General features: G+C 34.8%; 2 protein-coding genes across 2 annotated transcripts; one reads left to right on the forward strand and one right to left on the reverse strand.

Moving 5' to 3' along the window:
* Nucleotides 1-973: 973 nt before the first annotated feature.
* LOC118041258 (CRS2-associated factor 1, mitochondrial) lies at nucleotides 974-7,439 on the reverse strand. The gene is made up of 5 exons (XM_035048522.2): nucleotides 6,777-7,439; nucleotides 5,275-5,402; nucleotides 3,344-3,569; nucleotides 3,137-3,264; nucleotides 974-2,027 (listed from the first exon to the last, which is right to left on the reverse strand). The coding sequence occupies exons 1-5, from the start codon at nucleotides 7,318-7,320 to the stop codon at nucleotides 1,833-1,835; spliced, it is 1,221 nt and encodes a 406-aa protein (XP_034904413.1). The 5' UTR covers nucleotides 7,321-7,439; the 3' UTR covers nucleotides 974-1,832.
* Nucleotides 7,440-9,996: 2,557 nt separating this feature from the next.
* Nucleotides 9,997-13,670, forward strand: LOC118041256 (subtilisin-like protease SBT4.14). The gene is made up of 11 exons (XM_035048521.2): nucleotides 9,997-10,332; nucleotides 10,443-10,534; nucleotides 10,672-10,769; nucleotides 10,874-11,017; nucleotides 11,130-11,235; nucleotides 11,377-11,890; nucleotides 12,003-12,097; nucleotides 12,174-12,398; nucleotides 12,479-12,587; nucleotides 12,690-12,903; nucleotides 12,986-13,670. Exons 1-11 carry the CDS (start codon nucleotides 10,234-10,236, stop codon nucleotides 13,525-13,527), a joined length of 2,238 nt encoding a protein of 745 aa, XP_034904412.1. The 5' UTR covers nucleotides 9,997-10,233; the 3' UTR covers nucleotides 13,528-13,670.
* The last annotated feature ends 5,124 nt before the right edge of the window (nucleotides 13,671-18,794 follow it).

Consider the following 18,794-nt stretch of genomic DNA (forward strand, 5'->3'; position numbering starts at 1 on the left):
CCAGCTTTTTACCTATTAAGATATTTTTTTTATTTGATAAAAAATAAAATTTCTGCATTGAGACTAAAATCAATTACACAGGTTTTACTTTGTCAACTAAATAGTATATTAAAAAAGCTTTGAGAATGCGTTACCAATAATATTTTTTATTTACAATTAATTTTTTTATATATTTTTAAATGGTTTTTAGATGGTAATATTAAATATAATTTTTTAAAAAATTAAAAATATTATCTTAATATATTTTTAAATAAAAAATATTTTAAAAAACCACTATCATAAAACAAATCCACCTGTCATTTTTGAACAACCCATGTGATTTACATCAACCACCATTAATAACCTGTCTTGGTATTTATGAATTTATTTTTCTAGTTATATTAAAATTGTATAACCTATCTAGTTATAGTTTTGATGAAATTCTGAAAAAAAATAAAATTATATCTCCTAATTTTAAAGTACGGCACTTGAAAACTAAAGATTTTTACCCAGCTGTGCTATTTCTTTTTATACCTGTGCTGGTTTCCAATTTTTTTTTTTTTAAAATGTCTTAATTTTCAAAGGAATGTCGGCAAGAAAAGCCACGTCCAATCCAACTTTCTGAATCACAACTCACAGCACTAGAAGGCATCAGGAACGCAAGTGCCAAAAGCTGGCTTCTGTAAGAAAGTCACGGCCCACAGGTGGCAATATTGAAGAGATCATGAGAGACGATCATAAAATTTTGAAAAGCTAGCCAACAGAAGGAGACCCAAAGAGCATGTCTAATGGACATCACAGAGGCGAATGTTCTTGGCTACAAGCAATCAGTTTGTTTGTTTATCCTTTGTCAACTGGATGGTCACGATCTGGTCTCATCCTAATCCAACCCATTTCAAGTTTAATACCATAATTTATGTTTTCACCATACGAATTTAAAAGCGTAAAATTTATTTGAACAGTATATAATGTTCATTGCTTGACATGCAACAAAGGCTCGTAAAATATTAATGAATATTTGATAAAAAAAATACAAAAATAAGAGTAATAATTTAGAGACAAACTTGCTGAGTGCTGACACTGCTAAGTGCCATGAGCATATGCTGGTCTAGTTGAGGGACAGCGCGAGTAGCTGCTGTATCTTCACTTGAGAATTTAAGGATTCCAATCCAGCCTAGGGATTTCCAAAATCTGAGGTTCCACTGAGCATCAGGACGACTCCTTACAGCTCAGCAAGCTTTTTATAGCTTCAAAGATGAAGATAGTATTCTGCACATGAAAAGTCTGCAGCCCATCAAGCGGAAAAGGCGCATCCACTGACGATTTTCCCGATAAAAGTTCAACAATATGAAATAGAAAAAAAAATTCAAAGCAAAAGTAAACATTCTTTTTCGGATCTAGATTTACAAGACTCCTTTTCAGTCCTCGGTAATGGTCCTGCGCACACCACTAGCATCTTCTGCTCCAAAACTCTGAAATATCAACTGTTAGAAAAATAGCCTGAGAAACTCACATGACAGTGATATCTGTGCGATAATCGGCCTGCCAAATCCATCTGATGCGCACACAATCTAACCTTAATCTTAAACTACTCCCACTTCCTGTGGAGGTTTGGACATCGGGGGCAGAGAGTGGTCACCGTAATTTAATTGTCAGCCCGTACAATGTACACAGTGCACCATTGCCGCTACTCATTGCCGTCAAATGATAATATCATTGTTAAGGTCTCTTTCCCGTGCTCGAATTCTTAATATTACAGATCGGAGAGCACAGGCACAAGCACAAGTCCAAGAAGAAATGCAAGTTGGAGATATAATTATGCAGCAAGGAACTACTCAGTACTGGCAGAGTGGTTACTCTTGCTGAAATCTGGTTTCATCTGAGCTAAGTTTCTCTTTGATACAATCCATATCGCTCTGTGGATCATCAAAAGGTTGTCGATCAGCAAAGAACTGTTCATCCTCATCTTCTGGAGGCTTATAGTCCTTCCCTCTCCATACCACAATCTGCTCCTTGTCAAATGTTACAAGGATACAAGGAACCAGGTCCTGTGACAACAAAAACAATTAAAAATACGAAGGAGAAAACTATTGAAAGTGAAATTTTCAGGCTATTTTACCATCAGAACATACATCATAACAGCAAGATAACAAGAAATGAAGTAAAAACTACCAAAGCCAAGTTCACATGTTCAATGAAAGTGCAAGCTTGAAGGCCTGGAAACTTTAGTAATGGAAATGATTTTATGCATTGCTTCAGGCCTGTTTGGGAGTGTGGTTGCGGTTGCTTTTTAAATTGTTTTTCATGCTGAAATGCATTAAAATGATGTTTTTTTATTTTTTAAAAATTATTTTTGAGTTCAACGCATCAAAACAATCCAAAACATACAGAAAAAAAAAAATTTTTAATTTTTAGAAAAAAAATTGAATTTTTTGGAAACGCGGGTTGGCCCACGTCCAAACGCTCTTGTAATAGAATTTACAGTCATGATATTGAAAATGATATTAGCCATGTATTGACAATGTAAAGTCATTGTGGTTTGACAACTGTGTGACCCATCATTCTGCTCTCTGTTAATAGAATTACAGCAGAAAATTAATAGCTGAATGAACAGAAAAAAAAAATACGGATAATTCAATGGATGAGATAATAGTTTTGATTTAACTATCTCCCAATATCGTTCCATTAGGAAATTGTGTAGAGGAGTTGTGATACCCTCTACATGGTGGTCTCTGAGTTGGTTTCGAATAAATCAACTCAATGAATAGCACTACTGAAAGAGAGTATTTCAGCATAATTTAACACAGCACTAAACATTTTCTCTCATATAATCATTGCCATCAGTTGTTTACAGGTTTATGGACTCTATAACATCAATATTGTGTGCTCCCTAACAAAATACCAGTTCAATCTCCCATATAAAATGGGGTGAAACATCAGAGAATAGAAAGAAATGCTCAGCAAGAAAGTCCTTCCATAAAAACAGAAAAAAAAAAGAAGTAAAGAAATCCATCTAACAAATACCTAAATGAAATTCCTAACCCTTTTTGTGTAGTTAAAGAAGCAAACATACAAGAAATCATCAATATAAGAATCTAAAGATAAAACTTAGCTTTAGATGCCAACCCCAAGCAAATAACTAAATGAAATTCTTTACCCTAAGTTTGCAGCCTATTTTCTTGGAATCACTCCTGTCAAGGCCCTGGCAGTCTATTCGAACAAGCTCACTGACGAGAAAAGCATCTCTGACCATGGGTACCAGGCTACCATAATAACCATTTCTGGCTGCAGTTGCAACTTCCAAGTTAATTACTACACAGATGCTGTACAAGTATTGTAAATCAGAAAAGGGCAGAGCGATTACAAAGTTTTGTTAAAGCTGGCACTGCAAGTCCTCTCTTTCTCATTTCCTTTGTCTCCTCGATGCTTAGGCCATCAATAGTGGTTTTGATCAGCCTGGGATACACAGGCTCATGAGGTTTCCACAGCATCAATGGAATCACGGGCCTGTTCCTGGGATGATAGTTCCTGCCTCTATACAACACAAGTAGACCACAATGTCTATGAATGATCTTCCCAAAGGTTTTATCCTGTGACAGACACATAAAGTGGTGTGAAACTTTTCTTGCAAGGAACATTGTACTGTAGATACTCATGCATATAATACTTTCAATCCACATAATCGGTATAGAAACAATCAAGGTTGTTAAAATCGCGATTCAACTCGTAAAATCATACGTTTTTACGAGTTAATATAGGGTTTACGTGTTAGATCGTTTATAAAACTCGGAATCAGGTAAAATCAGGTCAAAATCAGGTAAAATCGTTAAAATCAGGTAAAATCGCGTGAAATCGCGATTTTACACCCGATTGAACGAGTTTGCCCGCAAGAAATATAAATGCAATTCAGCTGCCAGGTGTCGCCTGCCTATTGGCTTTACCAGATCACAATCAATTCACATTTTACCGAAACAATCAGTCTTCTCTCTTTTCTTCAGATTCGAAATCGAAAAAAATCCCTTTCTCTCAGCCAAAAAATCGAAATCCCTAAAATCGAAATCCTCAGCCACTCAGTCTCTTAATCTCTTTCTCTTAATCGAAACCCGTCTCTTATAGGCTCCCACTCCAGCTTCCAGTTGTCAAAATTATTTCCAGACAGCTCTGTCTGGATCACTTTCTTCCCTGTCATGCCTAATAAAAAGGGCATGTCAGAGGCTGTGAGGTATCTGCCATAGCTGCTTTTGAGTCGAATAACATGGCTTTTTTCATCAACTAACTCCACGAACCATATGGCTGCTTTGCGTGATGAGCCGTGTCGTGTTTGACGAGCAGTTTCTAGGTCGTCGTCTGCGATCAAGTACTTTTCAAGGTGGCTCCGGAGCTTAACTGCCTTTGTTTTGGTAAAAAACTCCATCAACAATCGAAACTGCAGTCCTTAATTATGTAAGTCCTATCCTCTTAATTAGCCAGAGACAAGTACGTCCTGCTGCTTGTTACAGAAACCTTGATAACAGATTAATAGCTCAAGGATTAATAAACAAGTAATATTGAAGGAAGGTACAAGGAAGGGTGTTTGTCTCTGTGTTGGAGATGGCACAGCAGCTAGTTGGTCAGAGATGAAGGTGAAGAGAAATTACAACTGTTTTGGATGTTCAGTTTTTAACTCCAACCTCTACATAGAACCATTTATACCTCCTCTGTGCAGAATTCTTGTCATGGAGAAATCATATGAAGAAAAATAGAACAGAAAGGGGCCTCTGAATTTGAGTTGCCTCAATCCTATAAAGCGGAAGCCCTAGAAACCATAGAAATTCTATATTGAGTGTTTACTAAAATGTTATAAAATGTTTGGATTGATTATTAGCTAATGAATTTTTATGTATGAATTTAAATTATTTGTTAATTATTTAAATTGTGTATGAATTTTTATTTGAACCATGTATTTTAAGGTACTTGAACTATGTATGGATTTTTATTTAAAGCATGTATTTTAAGGTGCTTGAACTATGTATGAATTTTTATTTGAAACATAAATTTTTTTTAATGTATTTTAAAATTCCTTACGATTTTACGATCCGTTTTTACGATCCGAGTTTGTGAATGGCTTTCCGTTTCGTGTTAAAATCGCGATTTTAACAACCTTGGAAACAATGTTGCATAAAGCTATGAAAAGCAAAAGAACAAGAAGCAATTTTAAGAAATCAACAACAAAGGAACAAAAAAAAAAACAATTGCTAGGGAGATTGTCAAGAGATAAAGAGGGGCAATGTCCCGAAATTAGAGCAAAAAAGTTACCTCAAGCTGGGTGCAGACGTTTTTCATGTCAACAGTTGGAACACCCATACACTTAACTCTGACTGCTTCATCATGTTTCCAGTGATTATGAATATCATTCAGCATGTTGTGAGTTAAACCATCTCTTCCTACAAAAGAACAAGCAAGAAAGCCACACAACATGCCTGAATTAGCCAAAAAGAAGGAAATTTCCACGAAAGATACTCTAATTTTTTTTCCCTAGTGGAGTGATTGAAAGGCTAAGAGATGATTTGGATTATTTTACACTCATAACCCATGTTCTTTTTTTCCTCATAATTATATTGCTGATGTGACAATGGTCAAATGCATCATTTTAAATAAAAATGTCAGAACCATCTTGTTGTGGTCTAGTAGCAAATTTGGTTGTCCCCGTTCTACATTCCAAGTGAGGTTAATGAAGAAATCTCACACCACCTTTCATCCAAAATTTCAAACCTAATTATGTTTATTGCATATGCATGACCGTCAATCTCTTGTCAATAAGATATTAGTTCAAATGCACTACGACAATGTCCTTGCCTTTAGGTGAGAATGTGATTCACAGAGAGCCCCACTTCTCCTAGAACAGAAACCTTTATAATAGTTTGAGTGCTGTGCGAAGCATCAAGATTCCAATGCTCACAAGCACACGAACCACTTTCAGCCAAAGGATAAACCACCAACATGCCCATTCATGGGAACCACAGCATGCTCAATTCATGGGAACCACAACATGCTCAATTTTCCATGGAAGAACAGGAAAAGAACTGTTGAGTTAGTGCTGCTATTGGAAAACAATGAGCTCTAATACCTCTTTGTGGTTCTTGAGTCCATGTTTGTCAGGAATAACAGTCTTAGGAGGACATCAAGTCGATGCCGCTTTTGACACAAAAGTTTAAGCCATTGAATTACTAGTCTCTCATCTCATAATGCCCCTGAGTTGCTACCCATCTAGTCAATGAACTACTTCACACATTAAACCCACAAAGCAACTAAAGAAACTAAATTTACAGTGAAAAGAACAAACTTCTACAACGGGAACCTAAAACAACGCAACAACTGCACAAAAAGATGTTGAATAGAAGGTCGAGATATCCTTTACTTAGAACTTATCAGTTATCATTACCTTGGCTGTATACAAGAATACATTTTCCCGCAATAGTCATTCAGACAACCTTAAAGGAATTCAACTCCGTTTCTTACTAAAATGGAACTGTATTGTCAATTTTAATAGCATTGTAAAAATACATTCTAGCATTAAATATCAAATCCACCAAAATACTAGATTAACAAGTGGAATTAAACAATCCAAAAACACCATCATATACTAATCAATTAAACACCGCTCATCAAAACCACCAAAAGCAGCCACATACAGGTCGAAACCCTCAAACCCCCAAAACCCGAAACACAAATATCGCCACTAAAAGTCCAAAAAAGATCAATACTTTTTAAAACGAAAAAAAAACAACTAAAACGCAAAAAAAAGAAGAAAAACATACCCAAATTAATTTGCTTCTTAGTTTTATTCCTCTGACACTTGTCCACCAAAATCTTCCCCTCCGCCTTAGTTAATGGCTTCCCTTGAATCTTCTCTCTCATAACCGTTCGTTTCTCTTCCAAATCAAGACCCTCCTCACCCACCCCATCATCAACCGACTTCACCTTCAGGTCGACAGCCGGTGCACAAACTCCAGTCCAAATCCGGTCTAGCCGGCCCGGCCCAAAAGGCGAGTACTTGGGCTCTCTAAGCCCAATGGGCCTCACATCTGGGCTACTCTCCGTGTAGCTAAAACGGAAATCGAATGGTAAGTCGGAGCGCAAGGGTTTCTTGTTGGTTTCAAGAGAAGAAGGCGGGCGATATTCGGGTTTTTGCTTCTTTTTGTTGTTGTTGTTGTTGTTGGGGGTCTGGGGTTTTTCAGGGGATAGGGAAGGTGGCGGCTTGAAGCAATAAATATCGTGCAGTTTTGAGGAGGCGGTGGAGGATGAGAGGTGGCGTTTGAGGAAGAAGTGTTTTTGGCCGGAGAGGCGCGTGAGAGGGGACATGGAGGGTGGGGTTTCCTGGTTTGTTTGTTAGTGGGGTTTAAAGGCTGGAGTTGTGTTGGGTTTTAGTAAAAGAGAAACGGTGAAGAGTCTTTGATGTTGGGACTTTGCTGCCTGGGCTCGAGGCAGTTTTTCCTTATTAAAAAAAATATAAAAATAGCAAGAGTGCGTTTCATACGATTTTTTCATTATGATTTTTAATTTTTAATTCGTTTTTTTATAAATAACCGAAGACAAAAATAAATTAAAATAATCTTGATATTTCAAAAATAATTCAAAGCAATTTTCTTAAAAACATTAGAAGTAAAAAATAAATTATTTTAATTAGATAAAGATCTTAATTCAGTTTTATAGCAAGTTTATCGAACATATTTATGATTTTTTCAAGTGAAAAGGTTAAAAGTGTGTTTGGTCTTGTGTTTTAAAAATATTTTTTAAATTTTTTTTTTTAATTTTAAATTAATATTTTTTTTATGTTTTCAGATTATTTTGATGTGTTGATATTAAAAAATAATTTTTAAAAAATAAAAAATATTTTTTTGATATATTTTAAAATAAAAAGCAGCAATTATTACTATACTCTCAAACACAATTAAATATAAAGTTCATCTAAATATGTTGTTTTAAATATTTCTCAAATAATTCTTTTACTATGCAATAGCAAACAATTATTATTATTCGTCAATGATATTCAATGACTAGATTGTGAAATTTGTAAAAACGACAAGTAATTCCTTGTAGTTCAACATAAGAGCAGTCATCTCATATTCTTAAAATCTCATATCGGATTACTTGTGATTTGAAGCTAGAATATTTTATTCATAAATCTTGAACGCTAAGTTAATTAAAATTACATTTATATATATACGTAAGTAGGTGTAAATGGATAGTCTAACAATCGCGTGCGAAGTAACTCTTTCCATATTATTATGCAAGCCTATCTCTATTAGATAGATCAAGGTCCCACACACCTTTTTTTTTTTAAATAAATAAAAATTATGACATCTTAAAGGCTACGTTTGGAAAGTAGACTAATTTATTTTAAAAAAAAATTAATTTTGTTTTATAAAAAATTAATTTTTTTATATATTTTAGATCATTTTAATGTGTTGATTTAAAAAATAATTTGTAAAAAATAAAAAAATATATTATTTTAATATAAAAAATACTTTAAAAATTAACCATAATTATACTTCCAATACTCGCAAACAGATGCTAATTGCTCCTATATAGAGTATCTTTTTCCTCCCAACTTGACCATATTCTATTTTTGTTAAGTAATTTTATTTTGTCAATTAAAAAAATAAATGGTAAGAAAGAAACGAAAGGAGCTGAAAAAGAGTTTGATTATAAAATTAAAAATCTCAATCTTTTAATATATAATAAATAATTCATTTTAATCGCATCGGTTAAAATCTTGGCCTTTCAATCTCATTTTTCATTGAAATTAATATTTAATTATAAATAATTCAATTAATACATAAATTAAATTTATATACTTGGAATTTAATTCATTTTATTTACTATGTTATCTTTATTATTTTTATCTAATTTTTTTAAAGATATATTTTTTAAATGAGTAAATAAATATTTTTAAAAAATAGTTTTAACACTATTTTTTTCCCCATACCAGTTATAAAGATTAAATTCTATTTAAAATTTAATAATATAATAAAAGTAATTCCAAACATACGATTTCATTCAAACATTCCAAACAACCTGTTAAATTTATTTTTAAGGTTAATTTCTTTAAGTTAAAGGTTTGTGTTTGGTTAAATCAAAGACCAAATCTTGGTTAGGAGGTCTCAGCATCAACTTCTTTTAGTACTAGCTAGCCTATCGCGAATCTCGTTCCAGGATAAGCTAATTAAAGCCTCTTCAGGCTAAACTTGAGGCCATATCCTGGATTATGTTATCCAAACATTGCAAAGGTTGACTTGCTTGACTTGGAATTTAAGGGAAAACAGGGTTCCTGATGTCATCGGCGCTTCCTTTTCAAGCGACTTCTCCATTGACAACGATCTTTTAAGGCTACGTTTTATGCCTTGAGATTTCCATTTGCAAAAAACTATTTATCATTTCCACTAAGTCATTATTATATCGATAGAAAATGGTGCGGCAGAAGCAGGCTTTGACTCTTCAGATTAATTTGCTGATGGGTCGGAGGCACTTCGACATAGTATCGCCCACAAATCTTAGTGTTGTGTCACTTTATCTTGTTTGAGGGAAGTTTATGGATGATACCATCCCTTGAATGATGAGCTGCCATGTGCGCGTGTGTGTGTGTGTATTATATACACACACACGCGGTTTTATGGCTCTTGTTGACTCGGGGCCTGAATCAATGCTATAATTTGATTTCTACGCAATTTCCTGTAATCTTTATCTATTTTTTACCGAGTCTGAAACCTATGCAATTTTGCTCTAATTAGGCGAGGAATGTTATTAGTAATTGTATTTTATTTTATTTTATTTACTTTCTATGTTATTGTAGCATTAGGGTTTCTTTATTTTTCTATTAAGCAGATGTAATAAAGGACTGTTGACAGTAACTCTGCTGTGTATTTTTTTTTAGGGTTTGGGATATAGGAGCATAAGAACAGAAAAAAAGAGTTAATTTTGAATAAAGTTTCCCCAGAAGAAGCAATCCTAAAGTGAGCTATCCATCTATGACATTGACTGGCTACAGCAGGAGAGCAACGGAAATTTGTTGTCTTTCTTTCAAGGTTTCCCAACCTGATACCTTATCAGCCAGAACTGTGAAGATGTTAAGTGCACGTTTCTGGTTCTTATCCTCATTGAAGCTTGTTTGAAGTGCTGCTATTAATAAACTAAGCTAGAATTCCTGAAGAGAGGCAGTCGAGGATAAAGTTATTTAACACCAAGACCAGCTTGATCAATCCTGCTAGCAACAACATGTCGAAGAAGAAATTAATCATCCCTTCTATTCCTCTTGCAAACGTTTTAATCTTCATCTTGTTAGGTTTTGTTGCCGCAACTGAAGATGAACAGAAGGTTCATACTTATCTCTTGCTAGATAACCATCTCAATGTTTTCACTTCTTAACGTCTCATTAATTCATTTTCCAGCGCAATAATTCTAAACGTTGTTAAGTTAATGGACAGGAATTTTACATTGTTTATCTTGGAGATCAACCGGTGGATAATGTCTCTGCAGTGCAAACACACATGGATGTTCTGTTGTCCATCAAGAGAAGGTAAGCTCACTGCGAGTATGCAGTTTAGTACATGGCCACAAGTACTGTCCTATATCTGATTCGAGGCCAAATAGCCATAGCTATCATAGTCTATTATGATCATATCTGCAGATGATAATTTTATTTATGTGAAACAGTGATGTTGAAGCTAGGGAGTCCATCATATATAGCTATACAAAGATCTTTAATGCATTTGCTGCAAAGCTATCTAAAGCTGAAGCCAGCAAGCTATCACGTATGTGTACCACTCCACTTGTGTATGTTACCTTCGTACTATTATGGATTCCAGTTTGAAATTTTGATCCAATTTATTGTTGGTGGCTTGGTGTGAATGTTCAGGCAGGGAAGAAGTTCTTTCCGTGTTTCCAAATCGGTACCACAAACTCCACACAACCAAGTCGTGGGATTTTATCGGGCTTCCTAACACAGCAAAAAGAAACCTGAAAATGGAGAGAAACATAGTTGTGGGTCTACTGGATACAGGTTTTTGAATCTTCTTGATCACTGGAGGAAGTTGTATTTTAAGTTTCTTTTCACAAAAGCAAAAACCATGATTTCTTGAGCAAAAAAATCTGTTTCTTGGTGTGTGTGCCAGGGATCACTCCGCAGTCTGAGAGCTTTAAGGATGATGGCTTTGGTCCTCCTCCTAAAAAATGGAAAGGCACTTGCGGCCACTACACTAATTTCTCAGGATGCAACAAGTAAATTTCTTTACTGTAATCGAAACAGAATTGTTTATAGTTTTTTTTTCTTCCACATAGGTACTTTTTAGAACTGGCTAATGCACTGGTTTAACCTCAGAGTTCTTCTTTTCTTTTTCCACCCTATCTCGGATATTGAAGTAAGCTTGTAGGAGCTAGATACTTCAAGCTCGATGGCAACCCAGATCCCAGTGACATCTTATCTCCAGTAGATGTGGATGGCCATGGGACACACACATCATCTACACTAGCAGGAAACCTGATTCCAGATGCCAGCCTATTTGGTCTAGCAGGAGGGGCTGCGCGCGGTGCGGTGCCAAACGCCAGGGTAGCCATGTATAAAGTGTGTTGGGTCAGCTCTGGTTGCTCGGATATGGACTTACTTGCTGCATTTGAAGCTGCTATACATGATGGTGTTGATGTTCTATCAATATCTATTGGTGGAGTGGATGCTAATTATGTATCAGATGGATTAGCCATAGGTGCATTTCATGCCATGAAGAAAGGAATTATCACAGTGGCCTCCGGTGGAAATGATGGACCGTCTTCTGGTTCTGTTGCCAACCATGCTCCCTGGATCTTGACCGTTGCAGCCAGTGGCATCAACCGGGAGTTTAGGAGCAAAGTTGAGTTGGGAAATGGGAAGATTTTCTCTGTAAGTTCAGCATTGCCATCAATTCAAGAATCTTAAGTTCACATTGATATATTTTTAATACCAGATTGTGTAAATAGTAAAGTAACAGGCTCTTGCATTTAATGTGGCTTAGGGTGTTGGAGTGAACAAATTTGAACCAAAAGAGAAATCATACCCCCTTGTTAGTGGAGCTGAAGCTGGCTACTATGGACGCCAGGACAGTGCAAGGTACTTCTAATTTGTTTGTAAAGCAACGAGCAGTGAAAATTTAATAGATTTGCAATGGCGCTAAACTTTATCACAGGTTCTGTGATGCAGGCTCGTTGGACCCTAACAAAGTGAAAGGGAAGCTTGTCTTGTGTGAGTTAGGAGAGTGGGGTGCTGATTCTGTTGTTAAAGGAATTGGAGGGAAAGGCATTATTCTTGAGAGTCAGCAGTATCTTGATGCTGCCCAGATTTTTATGGCACCAGCAACCATGGTCAACGCCACAGTGAGCGACGCAGTCTATGATTATATACATTCCACAAAGTAATTAACATTCCTGTTCTTAGTTCTATTCCCAATTTCTGCTGTCTTGTCCTTAGGCTGACTGTTTTTTATAAACACAGATTTCCATCAGCAATGATACACAGATCCCAAGAAGTAGAAGTCCCTGCTCCATTTGTCGCTTCCTTTTCATCTCGGGGTCCAAATCCAGGATCAGAACGCCTTCTCAAGGCATGTTATAGAAAACTTGAAAAAAAAGAACCAAGAAGATTGATTTCTATAAATTCCTAACACTTGATAACTAAACTTATCGTTTGATTTTCTGCGACGCAGCCTGACGTTGCAGCACCAGGAATTGACATTTTGGCATCATACACTCCCTTGAGGTCGCTCACGGGGCTGAAAGGTGATACACAGCACTCGAGATTTTCTCTTATGTCAGGGACCTCCATGGCTTGCCCTCACGTTTCTGGGCTAGCTGCCTACATAAAGTCGTTCCATCCAAATTGGACAGCAGCAGCAATCAAATCCGCCATCCTGACAACAGGTAAACATAAAATCCTACCTTCAATTCTCAGTTGAAAAACAGTCAATTTCCCTGCTTAAACTTTCATCCAATCTCTGTCAAGCAAAACCTATGAGCTCCAGAGTGAACAACGACGCAGAATTTGCCTATGGTGCTGGTCAGATAAACCCTCTTAGAGCTAGAAACCCTGGCCTGGTCTATGACATGGACGAGATGTCTTACATTCAGTTCTTATGCCACGAAGGCTACAATGGATCCTCCTTCGCTGTTTTAGCTGGTTCAAAATCCATCAATTGCTCCTCATTGCTTCCTGGACTTGGCTACGATGCTCTTAACTATCCGACTATGCAACTCAATGTAAAAAATGAGCAGGAACCAACCATGGGAGTTTTTACAAGGACAGTCACCAACGTAGGCCCTTCTCCTTCCATCTACAATGCAACCATTAAGGCTCCAGAAGGAGTAGAAATCCAAGTAAAACCCACGAGCCTCTCCTTCTCTGGTGCCGGGCAGAAGCGAAGTTTCAAGGTTGTGGTCAAGGCAAAACCCCTGTCAGGACCTCAAATATTGTCAGGTTCACTTGTATGGAAAAGTAAGCTTCACGCTGTAAGGAGCCCTATCGTTATTTTCAAACCCCTGGACTAATATTGGAAAAGAAGTACTCTATACACAAACATGCTAGTTTGCGTTCGTGTGCGTGTATATATCTATATATGTATATATATTATATAGTTCAATTAATATTTGGTAATATATAATATGCTGAGATTAATTGTTTGTTGTGCTTACCTCGCTAAAGTTTGGTGCCCATCATATTCCAGACTAAAATATTTATAATCTCAAATATTTTTAAGAAATTGGTTTTAAGTTGGAATTCCGAAATCTTTACCTGAATTGGTTGACCCCTTTGAGTCTTGTCCTTGCTGCTTTAACAGGGAAAAAAAGTTGTAAATGCATGAGTCAGGAATAGATGGCATGCATCTCGGCACACAAAACTTTTATTTTTTTATACAAAAGCTCAAATTAATATTTTTAGTTTTTATTTTTTACATGTTAATGATAAAAATAAAATAAAAATATTACTTTAATATATATTTCAAGTGAAATTATTTATCTTCATATCAAGCGATTTGTAAATGGATATTGCTTAATAAAACAAGGTTGTTAAAAATATATTTTTAGCAATGATATAAAAAAATAAAATGTAAATTCAGATGGTAAAAAAAATTATAAAATTATAAAAAATAAATTTTATATATAATTTAAAACATTTAAAACACAAATTGAAATAAAAATCAACATAATTTAAGTAATATATAAATTTTCATGGACTTTAGAGTGCTCTTTGGATATTAATAGGCTATTTGAAAGTGTAGCGATGATTATTTTTTGCTCGAAAATATATCAAAATAAATTTATTTTTTTTAAAAAAATTATTTTTAATATCAGCACATCAAAAAGATCTAAATACACTAAAAAAAATATTAATTTAAAGAAAAAAAAATTAAATTTTTTTTAAAAAATTTAAAATTTAAAATATAAAAACAAATTATAAATAACAATGATTTATATTAAAAAAAAAAAAAAAAAAAAAAAAAGCCGCCGCCCTCTTCGCAATGTCTCAAATCAATGGAGAATCTCGTGCCAATTGTCTAACGTCGAAGATCCGATAAGAAAGGTCAGCCGACGTCACCATCATGTAAAACCAAGATATGGTGAAGAAGGAATAAAAAGACAAGTTTTGTGATGGATGCTGAGTGTGCTCAACTACTTCCATTTCATCAAGTGATCAAAGCTGTCTATCACCACTTACAATTCCATTGCTGTATTTTTTTTCTTCAATTTTCTCTGGACACTCCACCTAGTCGTGATGCACTACATCGATCGTGGTCTGGAGAAAAAAAAAAAAAAAAACTAAAAAAAACTATCTAGATACTTAAACAAAAGAAGATGTTTGTGACCAATTATGACGTACTAGACTGTTATTCGGAGTAAAAAACATTTAAAACGCCAAAAAGATATCTAGATATTGATATATTGAAGACATTTTTTTTTTAAATAGATTTTAATCATAAATTGAATAATATTTTTAATTAATATTGAGATGAAAAACATTTGATCTAATTAATGTATGTTGATTTGTGAAATTCAAGGGGATAATCTAAAAAAATAAAACAAATTGAAAGCTCAATTTTGAATTAACTCAATGTTGAAGGATAAATTCAGTAAAAAAATAACATTTAATTAAAAAAACTAAATAAACTCGAGTTAACCAAGTAAACTCGCAATACAAGTCATGCATGTAATCGTGTTCAATAAATTTTTTATCCCATATATTATTCTTCATTTAACTATACGAATATAAAACACATAATAATTTTTTTGTATGAAACATTTTTTTTTTAAGTAAGAAAAACCATGATAGGAACGTGGTGCCGAAATAACAAAAGTAGATAATTAATAATAAATGGTGAAATTGCATTTTTTTAGGTTTGAGTTTTTAAAAAATAAATCATCAATAATAAAGGATGAAATTGAATTTTTTTTTAATTAAAGGGTAGAAAAAGCACTAAACAAAAAAAAAAAAATTAGCCCGCGGATTAACTTGTTAAACCTGCAACTTGGCTTATGGATTCAATTGGGTTCAATAATTTTTTTTTATCAATTTTTTAATCTAAATATTAAAAAGAAAAAAAAAACTTTAGGAGCCCAGATACGTGGGCCTAGTGGCCCTATGTGTATGACCATTAAAAAAAAAAAACAGCTTAGACGTGTGGGCCTTCCAACCGTCCGTGCACCCGAGTCTATCTTAATTTTTTTTATTTTTTTAAAGGAATGGATGACTTGTCATCCACTCTATTTTTTACTTATAAAAAAAAAATCAAAAGACGTTTCATTTGTTTTCTGCAGAATCCAGCGACCAAAGGTTGTTGGAAAAACGAAGTTTTGGTTTTTTTGCTTAAAAATCTATTTTTAACATCTAGAAAACACCTTAAATATATTGATAAACTTATTTATGACCTCAAAAAACCTAAAAATAGCTCAAAAAACTAAAATTAACTTGAACCAAAAAAATTCATGCAGCCAGATCTGCCTCATCGAGCAAGGAGAAGGAAAAAAAACACCTAGATCAAACTAGCTTGGTGAAAAAGATCAAAATAATTTTTTCAAACGAATTTCAAAGCTACAACCTATTTTATCTGTCATTTTCACTTTGATCGTTTGACTTTCAATCTAACCTTTACAACTAGGTGTTAATTTAAGCTTAAAATGGCTCAATTGTGTAAAAAAAAAAAATCAAATTGAAAAACTAGAAAAAATTAAATATTCCAATCCACAATTAATTGTGAGAGAGTGGACAGTAAAAAATATTACAGTGAAAATGCCTTATGGGTTAGTTTCTTTTAATTGGTGAGGTTATTATAAAACCCCCCCCCACTTATCTAGAACACCAACAAAACAAAGCCCATGTAATGATATGAGAATCATCTGATACTTAGGTTGGTAAATTTGTATAAGAAACATAACTTTAAAGACAATGTGTTGTGTTTGTGACAATTAAATGAAAATGATGATAAATATAAGTGTTGTAAAACATTGTAGGTACATGTGTGCAATAAACAAAATCTTTATTTACAAGGGTTTTTAAACCCATGAAACACATTTGCTTGCATGGAAGGAGAGGTGAAAATGGTAAAGTATTCTCTGACCTAATTTATGAGTAATTATCTAAAACAATAACCCTTAATGTATTGTGGTTTTTCTATTGATTTGAGAAATGAGGGTGATAAGTGAGTCATGTTTTGATAAAAACATGCCTTAAAGTCGTTTTATAGGCCTATTTATAATAAAATGATATATTAGTGTCACTCGACATTTAACACTGAGTGTTAATTATATAAAGCAGGTAAAGATGGATGAACCTAGACTCGGTATATCTTAAAGCTATCCTGTTAGATTTAGGACTCGAATCCAACTATAAGGCTACTAGGTCAACTGAATTAGCATGAAGGTCATGCTAGCTGGGCCAGCTATGCTACCTTAAAGATCATAGTAGTTGACTTAGCTGGATTACTTAGTGCCCAAATCCAAATAGTTAAGCATGTCCTGGCATGGAAAGTTTGGTTGAAATGATTAACCCATTAGGTCTTGTGCTAATGTCCAAGACGGGTCATACTTTCAGTCAATGTTAGGTGAGGGGCGAGGCATACCCAGGATGATAAGTGGGTCATGCTTCTAAAATTTGATAGGTTTTTTATTGATTGATAAAGAAGGGTGACAAATAGGTCATGCTCCGGTATAAGCATGTCTCAACACCATTCTTTGGGTTCTTCTATGGTAAAGGGTCATATTAGTGTCACTCAATTTTTAACAATGAACACTTAATATTTAAAAAGCAAGTAAGAATAAATGAACTTGGACACGATGTATACAGAGATGACACTCTTAGATATGAGATGCTCCAAACTCAACCATGGACCTGCTAGGTCAACTGAAGTAACTCAAAGATCATGATAGTCAAGTTAGATGGGTTATCTCAAAGGTCGTGCTGACAAGCTACCAAGTATCCTGATCTAGGTGGTTAATCATACCTAAGCATGGAAATCTTGAATGAAATGATTAACCCACCATGTTTTAGACCAGTTTTCATGATGGGTCGTGCCTCGAGCGAGAGTCAGATGAGGGGCGGGGTGTACATTGGCCCAATCCCGAGCCCAATGAGTATATATGTGGGCTAGGCTCAAATGCAAGGATGTTAAAGTTTGGACCCGTAAGTAGCCTAAGGATATATAGTTGGATTTCTTTTGTTTTCCGGTAAAATGATGTCCCTTTAAGATAAAGCAAAAGAAGGCGTGAAACGCATAGGGAAGGTCCATGAAAACAAAAGCTCGTGGCAAATGACCTTTATTCTAAACAGCACCCCACCTACTACCGAGCATCATACCTCAGAGGCCATCATTGTAAGCTTCGCGTCTTCTACAAGATCTGTTTATATCTCAGTTTTAATTCGTTTTGTATTCCTTCACTACATGCCAAACAAATTATAGTGTTGGAAAACCTAATTATAATTTTAGTTGGCATATCCAAAGTAATGCCCGAATAATTAAACTTGATGTAATTCTTTGTTTGCACATGCCAGCATGAGGGCATACGAGTTAAACATTGCTGTTTTTTCTTAAGATTCGAATCTTAAGAAGGGATGTTCTGTCTTCAACCATTACGTTTTCACCTCGTAACACCCTGTAAGATAGAAAAGAAAAAAAGAAAACTAGCCAAGGACTCCTAACTGCCTAAAAAAGGAAGACTCGAAACAAAAAACGATCAGTAATTGATCCAGAAAACACCCTCCCCTGTAAAGCAAGAGAGGGCCTAGAACTAGAATTTGAATCTCGCCTCCATTGCTTTAACAAAATAAAAGAAAATGTAGAAAGAAGCAAGTTGCTTAACTGCTGTAATTTTATGTGATTCGACACCGTTGATAGTGTGGCATGGATTTCTTCCTTCTGTAATCATGACAAGTTGCAAGTCCATTATCTCAGTCAAAATACAATGCTTTTCATTTCTTAATCATCCATGATCTAAACTGGTCATAAGTACAATTTTTTTTCAAGGATATCTGTTCCTTAAAATCCCATAAAGAATGTTGTTCAAAGTAATCAAGCAAGCACTGCCAAGGCCCTGTCCCACAACCCAACTTTCTGTAGCTCGTGGAGGCATACACCAGCTTTAATTGCTCAATCACTTCTATTCCCTTTAATCCATTCGAAGGCGTGCACTTTCGAGGATAAAGGAAGAACGCAATTGTATTTTTATTCTATGCTATAATGACCACAGTGAGCTCAAGCTGTGATCAACTTTAAGTCAGCAACTCTTCTTTACTTGCTTATATAAGATAATCTTCAAGCTACTCC

The sequence above is a fragment of the Populus alba genome, chromosome 14 (assembly GCF_005239225.2).
Source record: "Populus alba chromosome 14, ASM523922v2, whole genome shotgun sequence".
NCBI lineage: Eukaryota > Viridiplantae > Streptophyta > Magnoliopsida > Malpighiales > Salicaceae > Populus > Populus alba.